Here is an 18550-nt window from a genome sequence, read left to right as displayed (position 1 = left end):
ATGTGCAGCATATCTATTTGTATTGCTTCATCTTGTTGGTATCCTTGGTATAATGATGCACCCATCTGTGACTCCCCCCCCCCCCCCCCCAATCGGCAGGCATTTTAACTCAGGTATATCGGTGGGGGCTGCAGACATGTACCTGCAAATCGAGGGAGTTGAGAACTCTACCATTTTATGGAGGACCTTATACAACCAAGGGAACCGCTGGAACAAGGTCACCGTCCAACTGGGACGCATCACCCAGCCCTTCCAGATCTCATTGGCAAAGATCAGCCTGGGCGTGTTCGATGGAGTTTCTGCCCTGGATGATGTCACCTTCCAGAACTGCTCCCTTCCCCCGGCGACAACGGAATGCCCTCTCTTCACACACTTCTGGTGCTTGCACAGCAGGGCCTGTGTGGAGCACTTGCAGCGCTGTGACCTGGTGGATGACTGTGGGGACGGCTCGGACGAGGAGGGCTGCTGTGAGTTGGACTCAGACACACACAGACACACACAGACACACACAGACACACACAGACACACTCAGACACACACAGACACACACAGACACACTCAGACACACACACAGACACACACACACAGACACACACACACACAGACACACACAGACACACACAGACACACACAGAAACACACACACAATGTCATGGTCCTAGCCTCATGATCCGTACCTGTCTCCTGGTCTTCTTGTTTGCTCCTGGTTTCCGTCAGCCCCAGAGCTGCAGTGTGATTTCGAACAGGGCCTGTGCAGCTGGACTCAGGAGCGGAGTGGAGCTGACATGTTTGACTGGAGCCAGATCCAGGGCCCCACACCGACCTTCAACACGGGTCCCATGAAGGACCACACCCTTGGCACCGTGAACGGGCACTACGTCTACATCGAGGCCTCCGCTCCTCAGGAGTTTAAGGACACGGCGGTGCTGGTGAGCCGGGTCTTCCAGCCCACGCCACGCCGCGCCCAGGGTCAACCCCAGCACCTCTGTGTGTTCAGGTTCCACTACCATATGTTCGGGTCCCATGTCTACCGACTGGCTGTTTACCTCAGAACATCCAGCACCGGCAATGGTCACATGCTGTGGGTTCGCTACGGCAATCAAGACAACCTGTGGCACAGGAAGACCCTGTATCTCAACAGTGCCCGGCCCTTTCAGGTAAACTTGACAGAACACCAGGACTCCACAGGTCCATCGTCCAATGAGAAGGATTTTATAAGGTTTTATCTGTTTGTGTTGGCATGTTCACATTAAGAAGTTCAGTGATGTGGATTGGTTGGTGTGATGCTTTAAGAATCATTATGGTGCTTCTCATTTCACCTCAAAGAAACACATTTCTCCGGTAAAGCTGTGAAACCGCACCAACAACATATTCCCAACTAAACCAATACACCTAAGTTCAATATTGAATAAATCCAAATAGTGGCACATGTTCATTATTGTATCTTTTCAGCCATGAATATTGGATTTATGCTGTGAAGTTGTGAAGGAGTCATTAACATATTTGTGCAGTGGTGGAATCACTTTGTCCATTCCTCCCTGAATCTGCATATCATCCCCCTTTGGGCAATTGCAGTCTAGTTAAGACCATCTAGCTCCCTTCCAATGAGCATCATGTGTTAATTAACTTAGCATTGGCCTGAGGTGAGGTGGAGGCTCCCGTATCCCAGAATTCATGGCAGTGCTGCATTGAGGATATGGGCCTACTGCTTAAGTTATGGCTCTCTGCTCAGTCGTTCAACCAGCAGCAGCATTGCATGATAGGTGTAGAAGTTAATTAAGTTGTGTCCCAAGGTAGTTTATTGTGGTGCTTGCTAATGAAGTTTCTTATAACGAAAAGGCTTTTTATCCAGTCTTCCATAACATTCACGTTCACCCTAATGTGCGATGCCAATGCAAATGTGTGACTCATAAACACACATATCAATAATACATAAAGTGTTATGGAGTGATATGGATTATGGGAAATGGTGTCGCTTTTCATGCAGATTGTTAGTTTGTGGCTTTGTGACCCTTAGGATGCAGTAACGTTATCAAGCTCACCATAAACATCTGTCTAGGAGACACTGGAGACTCCCATCCAGCACTGTACCCCCCACTCAGCTCTGCTCCCCTCCCTCAACCCACCCTCAACCCACCCTCACCCATCCCCTCTTTCTTTTTGGGACAGATCTTGGTGGAGGGCACAGTTGGTGATGACTTCAATGGAGACATCGCCATTGATGACCTGTCATTCCTTGACTGTGTCCCATATGAAGGTAATTTAGACCCTCCACACTCAACGTCACCCCGCTCTGTCCCGCTGTGTACTATGTGCTGTCACATTCAGGGTGTTTGTTTTACTTCAGGGGACCTGCCACCAGTGAGCCCCAGCCCCACCCCTACGCCTAGCCCCACCATGACCCCCACGGCCCAGCCCCACAGCTGCCCCGAAGGGGAGTTTGTGTGTGGGTCCCCTGGGGAGTGTGTGGACCAGAGTAAGGTGTGTGACTTCAGACATGACTGTTCCGATGGCTCAGATGAGTTCAGTTGTGGTGAGTACTGCTACACCTCAGATGGAACAGCTATATGGTGAATATTAGTAAAGTTATTATAACTTTACCTCACTTTATGACTATTACGTGTGAACTCCAAAGGGCTGAGTTTAAACTTGTACCTAAATGAATAAATGTTCTCGCTCTGTCTCTCTATTTCTCTCTTTCTGGCTTTTCCCTTCCTCCCTCCCTCCAGTGAAGGAGCTGTGTGACTTTGAGGGGGGTGACCAGTGTGGGTGGACCGTCAGCTGTCAGGCCATGTCCAACAACCAGCACTACTTCACGTGGCTCCCTGACCAGGGGGAAACCATTCACTACGGGGAGCAGTACCATCGGCCCGTCAACGACCACACCTTGTGAGCACTCTACATCGAACTTCCCTACACCCAACACATCTGGTTCTGGGTGGGGGATAGACACATTCTGCCTCAGAGTGTTGCTGTCCACTTTGCCGTGGGCACTGAACTAGAGTGGGCAATGCAGCAGGGCACCTTTACTTGGTGTGATAGCTCATCTGAGGTCCTTGAGAACAAAGAGACAGATCAGAATGGTTGTTCCACTCCTGCTACCTCTACCTCACTACCCTCAATCTTACTATTCCCGTAATTTCATCTACTTGGACTGTGGGCCAGAGGGGCAGATGGAGTCATATCTCAGCCCTCAGTCCCATCAATTCCTGCTGTTGTCCTTTACACTTCCCTCGTGGCCAATCGATACTGCTTTGCCAGCTCTATGGGGAGAGAAGGGGAGCTCTGTGTTTTGTAAGCCCAGGGAAGGCTCTTCCCCCTGGGGGGCAGTGGGCTGGGGAGTAGGGGGGCAGGGGAATGGATTTTCTGGTGATGGGAGCTCATGGAGATGGATGAGACAGGCAAGAGATTCCCAGGGCCCCACTCACCCATGGTTCTTTGACTGACAGAATGTAAGACTTAGTAGAGCTCAGCTACTAGGATCAAAGAGACTGGAATTCTCTTTGCCTCCGTAACTGTATGTGTGTATGCGTGTGCGTCTGTGTATGTGTGTGTGTGTGTGTGCGCGTGACTGTGTTATGAGAGACAGGTCTGGTGCTAGATAAGAACAGACATGTCTCATACTCTCTGGAGATGGACAAACATGCTCTTTCATTCCATTTCACGGTTGAGCAGAAAATAAAGATTGGAAACAGCAGTGCTTCCTGCTAAATTAGGGGGGTTTCGATTATAAGATTTGTAGAGGTGTGCAGAAAGTAAGGGGGAGCACACTTTTATTAATACTATTTATACTAGTATCTCACTTGAGGTAGATATATATTGTACAAACAAACAGTGCAAAAAAAGATGAAACTTCCTTCACCCGATACTTCATCAGGTGTAAAGTTAAATGTAAACAAGGTTAACCTTTGCCACCAGGGGCAGCAATGAGGGATGGTACATGTATGCTGACAGCTCTAATGGCGGCTACGGCCACATCACTGACCTCCAGACTCCTGTAATCTCATCCACTGGGCCCCAGTGCACCCTGGGATTCTGGTACCACATGAGTGGGTTCACCGTGGGAGCACTGCATGTGAGGGAACCAATCACGCTTCTTTAAAAGTCGGCTCAGACAAGAGACTGTCAGTTGAATAATGGTTTGTATCACACGACCATGCTGTCATCATCAGGTGCTGTTGAAGTTGGGAAATGTTACCCAGGAGGTGTGGTCGCAGACCGGTAACCAAGGCAACCAATGGAGACGTGGAGAGATCTTTCTGGGGAAGTCCAGCAACTTCCAGGTCTGTTGATCATCTTGCTACACAGAAGGTTAAGTCGGTCTGTCGGTCTGGGGTGAATGTTTGTTTTTAGAGCTATTGTATTCTCTGGTAGAGTATTCTGTGTCTGTGTTGCGTTTTATGAAGCATTTTTATGTCTGTGGAGCCTTGTGATTGGGTCAGCCTAAGTCATTCATTAAACAAAACCAGGGCCTGGACATTAGCACCGGACTTGTCATTTTAGCTCCACATAATAATGACCTTTGTGTCGGTATCCTCTGATATCTGCCAGCCTCCCTCCCTCCCTCTGTCTGGCAGACACAGCTCAACTCTTCAGAGGCCAATCAGTGTCCGGAATGACCTTTCACACCCCAGCATCATGTCTCCAACAGACGCTTTTTCACAATCAGAGAGACTCGCAGTGCCCTTTCTGTCTCTTCCAGAGAGCCCTTCAACAGACAGCTGCCCTTACAGTGTTGTCTGACCATCCAACTGTAATTAGAACTTTTGAATGGCTCTGAATAATGTTTGTTTGATGCCATACATGTCCAGTCTGTTGAAGGCCTTCTTGCAGTGACCCTTGGGAGACCCCTCGTTCTGGGTAGCTGTCACTTTATGAGGCTTGACTGTTTGAAGTCTTGAAGGAGGTCTGACAGGGGGGCTTGTTTCTATTGGTCAGGTGATGTTCCGGGCCAAGCGTGGAATCAGCTACCTTGGAGACGTGGTGATTGATGACGTTGCCTTCCAGAGCTGTGCCCCGCCCCTCCCCCCTGAGCTACCCTGTGGTCCTGAGGACTACGCCTGCGCCAACGGGCACTGCATCCCCCACGGCAACCTCTGTGACTTCATCGATGACTGTGGCGACGGCTCCGACGAGGACCTCTACATCTGCAGTGAGGCTTTTCTCCTGCCTGATCAAAAATGCCTCTCCTGCTGACCAGGGTTTCTTTGTGTCTTTTTACAGTAGAACGAAACCACTCCTCTCTTTCCTCTCATAGAGGGATTCAGCGGACGCTGCAACTTTGAGTTTGACCTCTGCTCCTGGCGCCAGTGCAAGGAGGATGATTTTGATTGGCTGATAAAAGCTGGCAGCACCCCTACGGTTGGCACAGGGCCTTCCACAGACCACACCCTGCGAGACCCGTCTGGTCACTACCTCTACCTAGAGACCTCCTTCCCCCAGGCGGTCGGAGACTCCGCTCGCATCACAGGACCCCTCCTCAGCCACAGGAGCAAGCAGTGCAAGGTGGGTCAAGGGTCAGGGGTCAGCGTCTAGAGGGCAATAAGTGAGAGGGGTCAACAGAAATCTGTCTGGATTTGTGGTTGAGTTGAAATTGAAGGTGAAGGAGGGAGTTGAGGCTGGAGGTGGAAAAGTCAAACCCAGTTTGAAGACGAGGGATCAGTTTTATAAGATAATTAGGTTGTAAAGATCAAACATGCTTGAAGGACAATGTCAGTATTTCCCCTCAGACCAGATAGGAAGGCAGGTTTATCACCCTCTCTCTTCTCAGTCATACTGAGCCAGTCTTACATCATCCTGTGTGTGAACGTGTGCGTGAACCTACCTCCTGACTGACTGCTCCTGACAATGTGTAGCAGTGTCTGTTTCATCCCAGGGAAGACCTGTCATCAATCTCAAAATACAGCTGACAGACTCCAATTACTCGAAATTGGAGGGAGGAGAAAAGAGGAGAGTTGAAGAGCAGAGCAGAGGATAGGAGATGAATGAAGAAGAGATTAGATGAGGGAAGGGGATAAGAGGAGATGAAGTAGTTTGGTTGCAGCAACAGCAGCTGCCTCTATTGTCCTGCCTTTGCCTCACTTCTCTGGCCCAGTGTCAGGTGACATTTGGAGGAGAGTCATTCTGTAGAACTCGTTTTCCAGCCTGTGTTGGAGAAGCTGGCTTTGTGGGCAGGTCTTAACGAATACAGGAAATGAAGAGGGAAGCAAATGGGTCTACTGGGAGGACCAGTCTCATGAAAACTAATTACCTCTACAATAATAGGCTTCAACTTCCTTCTCTTGGTCTGTGGTTAGGAGACCACTGTATTTCATCCACTAATCAGGGTGCAGCAGAAAGTCTGTGGTAATTGTAAAGCATACTGTGACTCTCATGTTTATCATTCACCCAGACTTTTTACAACTTTGCGTTGGACTATTCTGAATGTACAATGCACGAACACTTTGACCCCGAAAACCAGTATGGGTTTCTCACATCATCAGATCAGATCACGTCATACAACATGACACACTGTACCATATTATATCCTATCGTTGAATATCATACCATCTCACATACCATATCATACCGTACCCTATTACATCAAATCATATTATATGACGTAATAAACAGTATGCTTCTTTTTAGATCCGCTTCTACCTGCACATGTCTGGAGGCGGCATCGGATCTCTCCACGTTCTCCAGGTGACCTCTTCCCCTCCCCTGCTGCTCCTCAACCTGACGGGAGACCAGGGGAACTACTGGCAGCGCAGGGAGATCGCGCTGGCCTCCCACGTGGACTTCCGGGTCATGTTCGAGGGCACGGTCGGCCACACCGCTAAGGGGGACGTCTGTCTGGATGACATCACCTTCTCGTCTGGATGTCTGCTCTCCTCCTCCTCTCCGGGGGAGCCTCCGTCACCTCCGGGTAAACTTCAGAGTCCTCCTCTCCTCATTGTCCTTATGCCTTAGTGAGCTTTCGCAGGCCAGTGGGAGCCATTGGGCTGAAGTCTGTCCATAAACACCTCAGTGACTAAGTGGGCCCAGAAGACAGAAACGATTAGGGGTATGGTCTAGCCAAGCAGAACTGGTTGACTCAACAAGACTGGAGCTTTTTCTGTTTCTGCTTTTTCTGGGCCTCTCCTGTAGCATTCATCCAGCAGGGGGCAGTGTGCTCTTCAGGTTGGCCAGGGGTTTGTGGCAGAGGGCAACAGGGGCAAACAGTAAGGATGGCATTTACTGTATATGCTGACAAGTTTACTAACGTTTCTTCAGATCCAGAGAAAGGACTGACAAGAAGCTAGCGCTGTATTAGAGGATAATGGGTGGGTGGGGGGGGGGCAGGAAATATGTCCTTTTTACAGCAGTAGTGTAGCTTGAAAGGAAGCAGCCATTAGTCGCAGCCAACAGCTTTTCTCCTCTGGAGAATGTTGTGAATGTGTGTTCATTATTGGCTGTGAGCCAGTATGGTTACCTAGACAGGAGAGGGGTGTCCTCCTGTCTTCCAGTGAGGCCGTGTGGTAGAGCTGATTCCTTCTGGTCGTCTGCACCTGAAGAGGAACAAAGAAACTGGAGAGACTTATTCCCCTTTCTCTGCTTTAATTACTGCCCCCCCCCCCCCCCCCCCCCCCCCCCCAGCCCCTCATCACGCCTCATCTCCCTCTCTAGTACCTCCCCAACCCTCTCTTTGACCCTGTCGCTGGAATGCCTGGCTCAGAACCATCGCGGATTCCCGAACAACGTCCACCCCCACCCCTCTGCCCGACCGCCCGCCCACCCCACACCCTCCACTCTCCTCACTCTCTCATCTAATCCCCCTCCCCCGCTCCCCCACCCTCTCCTCCGCCACATACAATAGGAGCTGAGCCGGACTTAAGGTTCCACTTCTTTGTCCTCCTAAACCACTGAAAGAGAAACTAATACATCACTGAGATGAGATGTTTTCACTTTGGTTACCCTCCACTTTCCAATTGAATTCCACTTCCTTGTGAAGGATGGAAGTCACAGGACTTGTCCACGAGTACAGCTGTCTCCTTTATTTTTTCGAACACTGTTTTCAGCTGATGAAATTACACTTCTAAGAATGTATTGATTCTTCTGGGTCATGCAGGAACTCATATGGTGGGAGATAATCTACTGTAGCATTTCTGGAGCGCTCTTCAGCTTAACCTCTCGATGGAATGGTGCTCTGCTGCTCCACTGTCTGACCCTTGACCCCTGACCGTTGATAGCTGCTGTTCATGATGTATGGGGGTGAAAAGGCATGGCAAACATATCAGCCAACCGACCCCAAGATTGCTCCGGCTCCCCTGTCTTCATATGGAATCCATTACACTCAACACCATCACCCATCACCCAAGACTGTAATGAACTGTGATTTAAACTGGCTTTGGGAAAAGCAGATTCAATCATCCTTGCTTGTATTTTATGTTTTCAATGTGTGGTGAATTGTGTTTCCTGTGGCTTACTGTGTGGGGTTCGTGTGTGTGCTATGTGTGTGTTCACTGCAGGGCCCTGTCTGCCAGGACTCCTGCAATGCAAAAATGGCCGGTGTTTTAGTCCGAAGCAACTCTGTGACTTCACAGACGACTGTGGCGACGGCACAGATGAAAAGGATTGTGGGACTTCCTGCACCTTCGAGAACGGTCGCTGTGGTTGGAAGAGTTCCCTGGCTGATAACTTTGATTGGACTTTGGGTGGTGGCTTTGACAAAAGCGTTCACCCACCATTTGACCATACTCTAAACAACGAGAGAGGTAATAACTAAGTGTCATGACTAGCATTTGAATGCAGATCAAGATGTTAAAAATCCCCTCTGTCACTTTGGATAAAAGTATCTGCTAAGTATGCATCAATATAATTATTGTGTCATACTTTAGTTCTGTGAGAATTCAAGTGAATTGAATGGCTGTAGCTTGTACATTCTTTATGCTATTGCCAATACAGATATTCTGTATATCTAGATACACACTCAAGCCTTGGAGTTTCTGATAGTTGCAAAACTTTTTTCCCCTCCTAAGTTTGGAGGTTTAATCATTGCATTGTGGGGTACCTATCTGGCACTGTGGGGTGACACCAAGGGCAGTGTCACTGATTGGATTCTGACCCGCATACCCCTCTCCCTCCCACCCCAGTGACCTCAGTGTCATTTGTCCCCAGAGGCTCAATGAGCCTGATGAGAAAGAGACTGGATGCTTATTGGTCAGGCTAACCTTCGCTGTCCATTTCTTCCCATCCTCTTTCTCCTCTCATTTCTCCTTTTTCTTCCTCCATCACACATTCCTTCTTTCTTTGAAACCCCTCTTTCTCTCCATGCCCCTTTTCTCCCTTCCTCTCTGTCTTGCTGTGTATCTATTTCATATGAAACTATCAATCCCCCTCCACCAAACGCCCACCCCCCTAGGACATCTTGTCTATCTGAAGGCCACTCCCGTGGGACTGAAAGGAGACAAAGCTCACATGAGGAGTTCCCCATGGAAGGAGTCCAGCTCCATCTGCAAGCTTCGTTTCTGGTACTACATCTCCCAGAAGGCATCAGGCACCATCCGCTTACTGGTCAAGGTAAGAGGTCTGTCTCTGGGAGGTCTTGTTCAACCATATTATCTACAAACTGTTCTGTGTGTCATAACGACATGCACTGTTTATGTCACAGTGACATTGGTCAGACAGTTTCAGAGTGCTCCAGTCTGAAAAATAAGCAGTGGCTGCCATGGTTACCCAACCATGGCATGGTGTTATTTCTGTCTAATAATTCTGGAATAAGAGGCCCGTCTGTAATAGTCAGTGGAGAGCAACTGTCCATTTGCCATGCTCTCAATTGTGTTGCTAAGTACAAACCAGCAGGCTGGCACTGGATGCCAGGCCGTGTGTGCCCTGGCTGGACGTGTGCAGGTCAGGCAGAGCCTGGAGGGGGGGGGGGGGTTGCGGCAGGGGGATTGCAGCCAGTCAGTGCTACTGTGCCATCTGGACCAAGGGTACCCCAGTAGAACCGCCTACCCCCTACCCCCATGAGCCTTAATCCTTTGCCAGTTCTGAGGGCTTCTAATAGTCAAGCACACCTTCATTTATTTAACCTTGTACAAACACACATGTTTAATTTAGTGGGACCACAACAGAAGCTCTGTCTGTGTTCCTCTCTCTACTGACTGGTTTGTTTACTCTCAGACTTGATTAGACTCTGTAAGAGTGGTGCTCAAGGTTAAGGTGCGGCACATCTTTGGTTCAGCAGTTGTTTTTACTCTGTGTATGCGTGCGGGTGTGTGTGTGTGTGTGTGCGCGTGCGTGCGTGTGATTCCCTATCTCCATTCAGAGCAATTTGCAAGGCGGGACAGGGAGTCATCATGTAAATTCCATTTAAAGCTCTTCTTTTCCCCTCAAGCAGCGGTGCGTCATTAACATGACGCACCGTTTTCACAAACACTGTTAAAACAAATCCCTTCAAGCAAATAGAACATTCAGAGTATGTCCCAATATTATAGTCACTCACCTCCCATCTGACTACATCGCTTCATTATCTTAGCTTCATCGATCAGATGTTGAACTGCTGCCCTGGCTGTTCGCCCTGACCACGAGACTTCTGTCTGCCTGCACCTGACTCTGGCTCCCTGGCGGTGATATCCTTGCCACAGCAAGACAGACATGAGAAGGACCACAAGGCACTTTGTGATGGGTCCTCTCATGGAGGTCGGAACACACTAGATGTGACCTTCAAGGAAGGTCACGATTGGTTGAGGAAATGAGACAAGGGGATTGGTTGACTCTGTGGTGGTTGTGGATTTAAAGGTCATCGTGTGATCACACCAGAGGAAGGAGGGTGTGAATGAGGACTAGTGAATCAGTGTACAGTCAGTTTAGATGTTTTGATAACATGGTTGTTGGAGTGTGAATGGCATGTCAGTTAGCATCAATGTTGGAAACCCAGAGTGTAGACATTATCACACACATCTGAATGTTGACTTGTTTTGTGGCCCAGATGTTACTCTTAAAATCTGCTCTATTAACAGTGCATTGATATTTCAAAAGGTTATATTGACACACACACACACACACACAAACATTTGCTTGTGGTTTACTGTGTATATTGATTTTGAACACACATATTGTGTAAAGTGATGTCTGAAAATGCTCAAAGTCTGTTGGGAAGCTTTCCAAGTTTGGCTTCACAACTTTGCATCCCTTTTGTTAGCAGAAAAAAAGGGGATGTACTTTGGATTGAAGGTGAGCTGACAACCAAACGACTGCCAACACTCCCATAAAATGAAAAAGCCATGAATATAAATTGGATTTTGGCTTACCAAGACATTCAATATACTAGGACATTAGGGGAGATGTCAATGGAATATTTATTCTGAGGTGATATTACAACTTTCCCAGTTCATTTAGACTCCTGGAATTGTCATCGGTGATGCTGAAATAAAGTTATGTAACTCTACGTCCTCTCTGATTTAGGCACAAAGTGGATTTGCGGTCTCACTGCCAGATTATGATCTTAGAAAATGATCTTTCAAATTGATCTGATCAGCACCCCGATTGAGATGGCATTGAGGCATCAAATCACAGGTCACAGCAGACACTCCTCAGTACTGCACTACTGGTATGTAAAGGTCCAGTTCGCTTCCAATATCCCGCATAAACCTGGATAAATATTTCAACGAGACAAGATATTAATACAGGCTTTACCATCCCAGTAACAAGATTATTCTAACAAAGACTCCATTGGCAGAGGACTAGAAGAGTCCAAGAGACAGAAAGTGCGGTTTACCCCAGGGGGCCAGTTTAATAAGCTTTCAAACTGCTGAGCAGAACACGACATTGCTTGTCCTCTGTTTTGAGTAGATTAAGTCCAGCCCCTTCTCTCTCTCCTGTCTCTGCAGTGTACTGCACCCTTTGGCAGAAACATATTTACAGCTGATTAGCTAGTGTTATAGTACAGGCCTAAGGTTACCTTCATGTTTTCTTGTGATACACTCAGTACTAGTACAGAGGGAGGTCAGATATGGATACACATTCTGTCCCTACAGGGACTAGATAGCCTAAATCTATGATGTCACTAGTAACTGCTGAGTCACTGCTATTTTTAGTGTTTATCAAAGTCTATTATCTCCTTTGAAGGAACAACTTGAATCCTTATAATTCCAGATGGAGGCCATCCCAATGTAATAAGAAGATACAAATGAAGATAGTTTCTGTGTTTGCATCATTGTCAGCATTGTCTCTACTCTCAGACACTCAATTACTGCACAACTCCAAAATCCATATCCCTTCTGCCTCCACCATGGGAGTCCTCTCAGTCTGTACGAGGCCTTCCTCGCCCCTGTAACCATCAGGCCTCCATTAAGTGGTTTGGCAGCGGCTTCTTCAGCAGGTCTGTATGTAGACCCAAGATAAAACAGGCGCTGATGCATATCTCTAAATGGTCTGATGTACATCCCAATAGGACACGCTACAATGAGTGTTACTGTCGACTGTAAATAAGTACCATTTTTCACTTTTGTGATGACACTATCCTCCACTATCCACTAAAGAGGATCCTATGACACTATCTTCAATCGTGTGAGTTGACAGTGTACCAGTCAGATCTAGAAGAAAATCATCTTTAAATTAAAAGATAACTCAAGGCTCTATTTTTCTGTCTGGATAAATGACTTGCAAAATCCTTGCAGTTGAGACACTGGTGTGTAACATAGCCATAAAGGAGCCTTGAAGTTATTGTACACACAGTTTGTTTCACAGCTTTATTAGTTGTGATGAAGGGCCTGGACAGCCCTATGGGAACAGACAGCTGATTTACTGGTAATACATTGAGCCTGGGCTTTAATGCCTTCCATATGTGTCATAATGAAACAAATACAGTTCATTCAGACCAGAGATGTGTTTGAACATGAGTGCCTGGTCTGAGGGTGAGAGCCAAATGTCCTTCCAATGTCATTACAATGACCACTCCACAATGGCCTCCTTGATTCCAGGCAGCTCCTTCTACGAGTCACTCTGAGCTCCATGTGTAGTGTCTTACTGTGTAAAAGCACTAAGTGCTACAGCTTTGAATAAGCTTCCCTGTTTAAGGCTTGGCTTGCCCTGTCACTTCATTCCACCTCCTTTATTCTCCACCTCTTTTTTCTCTCCTCTTCTGTACGTCTTCTACCCCTCTCGACAGACAGAGAACGCTCTGACGGAGATGTGGAGCCGGACAGGGAACCAGGGAAAGCAGTGGAACCGAGCAGAGGTTCCTCTGAGGAAACTGAGAGACTTTGAGGTGATCTTCGAAGGGGTTCGTTCTGCAGACCTGGGCGGAGGGGCCTCCCTGGATGATCTGGAGTTTCTAGACTGTGCCCCCAGTGAGTAACACACACTGTACTACATCAACTATTTATTGTTTCCCTTGACTTGGGATATGACTTGGCATGGATGGCGTCTCATAGGATAAGGATCTAAGACGTTAAAAGATTTATAGAAAGAGCTAATTGGAAGCAAATTGAGTTAATTCACTTATCCTCTTCAACTATAAGATATGAGTTTATGATTACCATGCGTGAACACAGCCTAATTACATTTCAGTTGAGTCATTGACAGTTCCTTGGAACTGAAGTTGAAGCCATGAAATTATACGTTTGATGTTGTGAATTGAACAGTACCTGCGGCCATCCTTGAATAATGTGGATTAAATGAGATTATGCTTCTCTGGCAGCTTTTAAATGTGCTCCTCTAGTTGCCCTGCAAGCCAACTGCCATTCAGCCGTGCATTGAAGAGATCTCCTTTTGCTACAAACTTGTTTTGCTACTCAGTCAGTAACCTTTTCTTTTTGACGAATGTGGCAACCATATGCCATACATACACACACCCACATACTTGTGTACACACACACACATACACCCACATACAGGGGGTGACAGGGGATCACATGTGCTCTTTCTAGATGTTTCTGTCATACACCGATGTTTCACATTAGTTGAACACAGTAAGAAGGCCCTGGCAGAGGTCTATCCAGAAGATGGCAACTGGCCATACCTCTGCTGTGCTCCCCTCTGAAGCTCACACACACTCTCTCTCCCTCACACACACAAACACACACACATACTTACATTGTTGCATGGTGCACATGCAAAATAGGTTTGCCAGCAGTTCCATTTTTGCAACCTCGAGCAACTCTTTGTCTTTCTCACTCTAAAGGGACATTGTTATCCTCACGGCCACACACACACACACACACACACTAACGCACACATCACACACACACACGTCTTATCCGGTTGATCCCTGTCTGGGATGTTCTATCTTTTCTCAAACAAGGCTGCGCAGCAGGAACAGTGTTTGATGGCTGTGGCCTAGTCTGCGGCTGTTTTTTTTTACTGTTCCTGTCCTCTGGAGCCAAACAACAAACAGATAGGGGAGAGATTGAGGCGAGCAGAAAGAGGAAAGTGGTACCAGAGAGCAAGGGAGGTAACAGAAGAGAAAGAGAGAGTTCTATCATTTCTATCATCCAGGGCTGCGTCTCAACGTTCTATTTCTCTCGGTTGGAAAGCACAGCCCCCCTGACTCACTGTGATATACTGCATCTGCGTCACAGCTGTCAAGTCCACCAACGCTGAAGTCTCAATACTTGACACCGGAATCACACCTCGAACTCAAGAGAGTGATGGGATACGAGTGGCCCTCCTGTAGGGTTGTCTCTTCTCGTTGTGACTGCGTCTTTACGCGTGTGTGCGTGCACGTGACTGCGTGTGACTGTGTGCGTGTCTGTGACCGTGTGTGTGTCTGTGACACGTGTGTGTGTTTTAGATGCCGTGGTTCCTGACTCCTGTCCGGACGTCACTGACTTTGTGTGCGGCAGCGGCGACTGCGTGGAGGCCCGTCTGGTGTGTGACAGCAAGGCTGATTGCGAGGATGGCTCAGACGAGCGATACTGTGGTGAGGGCTTGGAACCCTGAGCTGTCCAATCACTTTCCCACCACAACGTGGACATCAATTTAGGTCATCCCCTTCCATTACACCTGTCTTGTTAGCTCTTTACTTTTATCTCCTCCTCTCTCACACACTCAATCCCTCTTCCAACCTCTTTCTTTCTTTTCCACACTTGCTTGTTCCTATCCCTCTTCCCCCGCCTCCCAGACCACATATTAGGCCTTCCAGGTGCCTGTAACTTCAACATGCCCGAGGACCAATGGGAAGACACCTGCCAGCTGTCTCAGGACCCTGGCAATGACTGTGATTGGAGGATTGGCCAGAAGAGTGACACTCCCGGGACGGGACCTAGCGGTGACCACAGCCCTGGTAAGTCTGCCCCAGAGTACCGTCACAGTAGAGTAGCAAAGAATAGAATAGATTAAAATCTGTGGAATAGCAGAATAGCAGAGGCCAAAAGTCTCACTAATCTCTTGGGCTGCAGGTAGATGGCTTTTCCCAGCCCTTGGTCTGCTGTTAGATGGTGCCTAGCAACAGGCAATCTCCTGGTGTGGATTTGGAGCTGCTCTCGGAGCACTGAGGCAGATCAGTGATGTTCCCAGAGCCATGAGAGGATTTCCTCCCAGGAAATTTAGGCATTCTTCTGTTTATTGGCAACTCAAGGGGTGTTCATCGGATATTGGGTTTGTTTACCGTGGTAGGATAGTGTAGTGAGTAGTTGGAGATAGGAGGTGCATGTGTGTGTGGGTGTTCCGTGTTTCACACTGTAAAAAGACAGTTATCTAATATGTGGCACAATACATAATAGATTGACCCATTAACTCGACAAGGACAATGTTGTTTTGTAAGAGGGATGGATACAGTTTTCCTCTGTCGAGCCATGATATGACACACACGTCCTCGATCAAACACACACGCACACACTCACCCCAGGGAGGGGCTACTCCACACATTGTATTGATCGCAAAGATACACGCAGTGGAGGCCTGTCTGGTACGCTCTGGTGTCCGGGTTGACCTCATGACCCCTCTGTGAAGCATATCGATAGGCTCGGACAGTATCACACACACACACACACACACACAAATGGTTTGGAGGCACGCTGTGAGACCATAGCACAAAGAGGACCCGAAACACACACAGAGGGACACCCACAGGTTGCATCATCACTGGTGTCCAGAGATACAGGGTCCAAAGGGGTCCCATGAAACAATCCACAGACAAATCCCAGTTTATGGTGGAGGGAGAAGGACACGAGGGAGCAAGCCCTCAGGACCCTGTGCTGTCTGGTGGACAAGCCCTCAGGACCCTGTGCTGTCTGGTGGACAAGCCCTCAGGACCCTGTGCTGTCTGGTGGACAAGCCCTCAGGGCCCTGTGCTGTCTGGTGGACAAGCCCTCAGGACCCTGTGCTGTCTGGTGGACAAGCCCTCAGGACCCTGTGCTGTCTGGTGGACAAGCCCTCAGGACCCTGTGCTGTCTGGTGGACAAGCCCTCAGGACCCTGTGCTGTCTGGTGGACAAGCCCTCAGGACCCTGTGCTGTCTGGTGGACAAGCCCTCAGGACCCTGTGCTGTCTGGTGGACAAGCCCTCAGGACCCTGTGCTGTCTGGTGGACAAGCCCTCAGGACCCTGTGCTGTCTGGTGGACAAGCCCTCAGGACTCTGTGCTGTCTGGTGGACAAGCCCTCAGGACCCTGTGCTGTCTGGTGGACAAGCCCTCAGGACTCTGTGCTGTCTGGTGGACAAGGTGGTCTTACAGTCCCAAAGGTTTTCTAATGTACAGAAAATTCCGCTTCCAGTTGATGTGGAAAACCGTTCCTTTGTTCTGGCTTCACCCCTCTGGTGTCTCCTCTCTGACCTCCCCTCGAAGAGAACACTTCAGTCATTTGTAACACAATGCTAAGCACTGCATGACACAACACAAGGTAACAAAAGGCCTTTCAAAGCAACACAGTAGTCTAATCTTAGACACAACACTAACTTACATGATTCAACTTTCAAGTTCAGACTGGTTTCTGGGCTGTTGCATCAGTGTGAGGATGTAAGAGAGTGGCAGCATGTACTTATGGAACTTGTCCTTGCGGGATGCTATATGTCTGGAAACCCTTCACTGGAGCTATCCTTGATCACTGATACAGCCAGTGTATGTGTGTGTGTGTCCGTGTATGTGTGTGTGAGCGTGTTCATGTGTGGTTGTGTGTATGTACATACTTATGTGTGTGTGTTTATCTTAATCAGACGGAGGGGGGAGGTACCTGTACGTCCACTCAGCCATTCAGAGGGAGGGGGACATCGCCACGGTGACGACGCGACACCTGTTCCCGGCCAGTATCGGCCTGTGCCACCTGCGCTTCTGGTTTCACATGCTTGGTTCTGAGAAGATGGGTACTCTAAAGGTGAGACCAACACCACTGCCACGCCTCTCCTGAGAGATACCCCTCCCTACTATTTTGAATCATGTTGAGCCCTCGTTTGTAGGATAAGTTTTCCTGACCAAGAATAAGATTGTCCTCTTGAAACTTCCCCTTCCTTCCTGATTGACCTACATCTCAGTGTTTCAGCTTACTAGCTGGCTACACCAGTCAGAGGTAGTCTCATCTATTTTATCTCACTTGTGCATCTCTGCCCTGTATGCACATTAAATTACATTTGTGAATGTCATGACGTGACAGCTTACAGCACGTCCATAGTATAGAAGGGCAGGCAGGCAGACAAACAAACAGAAGGACAGCCCTCCAGACACACAGACACACAGACAGACAGTGTCTGACCTGGTGCTCATACCTGTTTCTGGGTTTTGTCAGGTCTTCACCCTGGAACCCAGTGGAACCAGTCTGCTAATGTGGGCCGCCAGCGGTAACCACGGAGACCAGTGGTCCTACGCCAACGTTATAGTGTCCAACCCGGGGCCGTTCAGGGTACGCTTCCAGGCCGAGGTGGGCGGAGACATCTGGACGGACATCGCCCTGGATGACATCTCCTTCACGCCCGAGTGTACAGTTGGAGGTAGGTTATCTCTTTCCATCGCTGTCTGTGTTTCTGTCCTTACTCTCTCCCCTCTTCTCTCTCTATTTCTCTTTCCCTCTCTCTCTTTTTCTCTCTCACAGTCATCAATCCCTACCTTTTCTCTTTCTTCTTTTCTCACCCTTCCCACACCTTCCCGCATTTGAATAACACCCTATTTCCTTGGTTCATCTCTCTGTTTCACTCTTCCCCACACTCTTCTTTCCCTCCCTCCTTCCTTTCGTCTTGTCTATAAAGTGCTCTCTTTAGGCAGGGGAAGTGTTTGAATTAATGGAGCCTGTTGCCCCATAGGCCCATATAAATTCACTGTGGAGTCTGGGTCAGAGCTGGGGAGAGCAGAGAGCAATGGGGGAGAAAAGCAATTACATTTGTATTGTGTTGTTTCCCTCCCCTGCTCCCCCACCCACACCCCACCACCTATAACAGCAGCCTGCCTGTGGCTTCCTCTTCACTGCTCTTCTCCTCTCTGCCTCCATGAACACACACACACACACACACACACACACACACACATGCCCACATGCACTCTCTCTCTCTCTCTCTCTCTCTCTCTCTCTCTCTCTCTCTCTCTCTCTCTCTCTCTCTCTCTCTCTCTCTCTCTCTCTCTCTCTCTCTCTCCCTGTTCAATTGCCCAGGCTAGATCATTAGA

At 48.5% G+C, this 18550-nt stretch overlaps 1 protein-coding gene across 1 annotated transcript in view; it reads left to right on the top strand.

Annotated features, from left to right (window-relative positions):
- malrd1 (MAM and LDL receptor class A domain containing 1) overlaps positions 1–18550 on the top strand; it is a 30277-nt gene that overhangs the window by 5710 nt on the left and 6017 nt on the right. Inside the window, exons 9-25 of the mRNA XM_067252218.1 lie at positions 100–467; positions 718–1157; positions 2170–2257; positions 2348–2533; positions 2730–2889; positions 3919–4075; positions 4173–4283; positions 4939–5152; positions 5258–5505; positions 6628–6907; positions 8490–8735; positions 9383–9540; positions 13133–13313; positions 14756–14884; positions 15086–15247; positions 17116–17273; positions 17682–17883. Coding sequence (XP_067108319.1) covers positions 100–467; positions 718–1157; positions 2170–2257; positions 2348–2533; positions 2730–2889; positions 3919–4075; positions 4173–4283; positions 4939–5152; positions 5258–5505; positions 6628–6907; positions 8490–8735; positions 9383–9540; positions 13133–13313; positions 14756–14884; positions 15086–15247; positions 17116–17273; positions 17682–17883 — 3488 coding nt within the window. The remainder of the gene's footprint in view (positions 1–99; positions 468–717; positions 1158–2169; positions 2258–2347; positions 2534–2729; positions 2890–3918; positions 4076–4172; positions 4284–4938; positions 5153–5257; positions 5506–6627; positions 6908–8489; positions 8736–9382; positions 9541–13132; positions 13314–14755; positions 14885–15085; positions 15248–17115; positions 17274–17681; positions 17884–18550) is intronic.

Source organism: Osmerus mordax, chromosome 15 (genome assembly GCF_038355195.1).
Source record: "Osmerus mordax isolate fOsmMor3 chromosome 15, fOsmMor3.pri, whole genome shotgun sequence".
NCBI lineage: Eukaryota > Metazoa > Chordata > Actinopteri > Osmeriformes > Osmeridae > Osmerus > Osmerus mordax.
The sequence above is the reverse complement of the archived record's forward strand: the minus strand, read 5'-3'. Positions and strand labels throughout refer to the sequence as shown.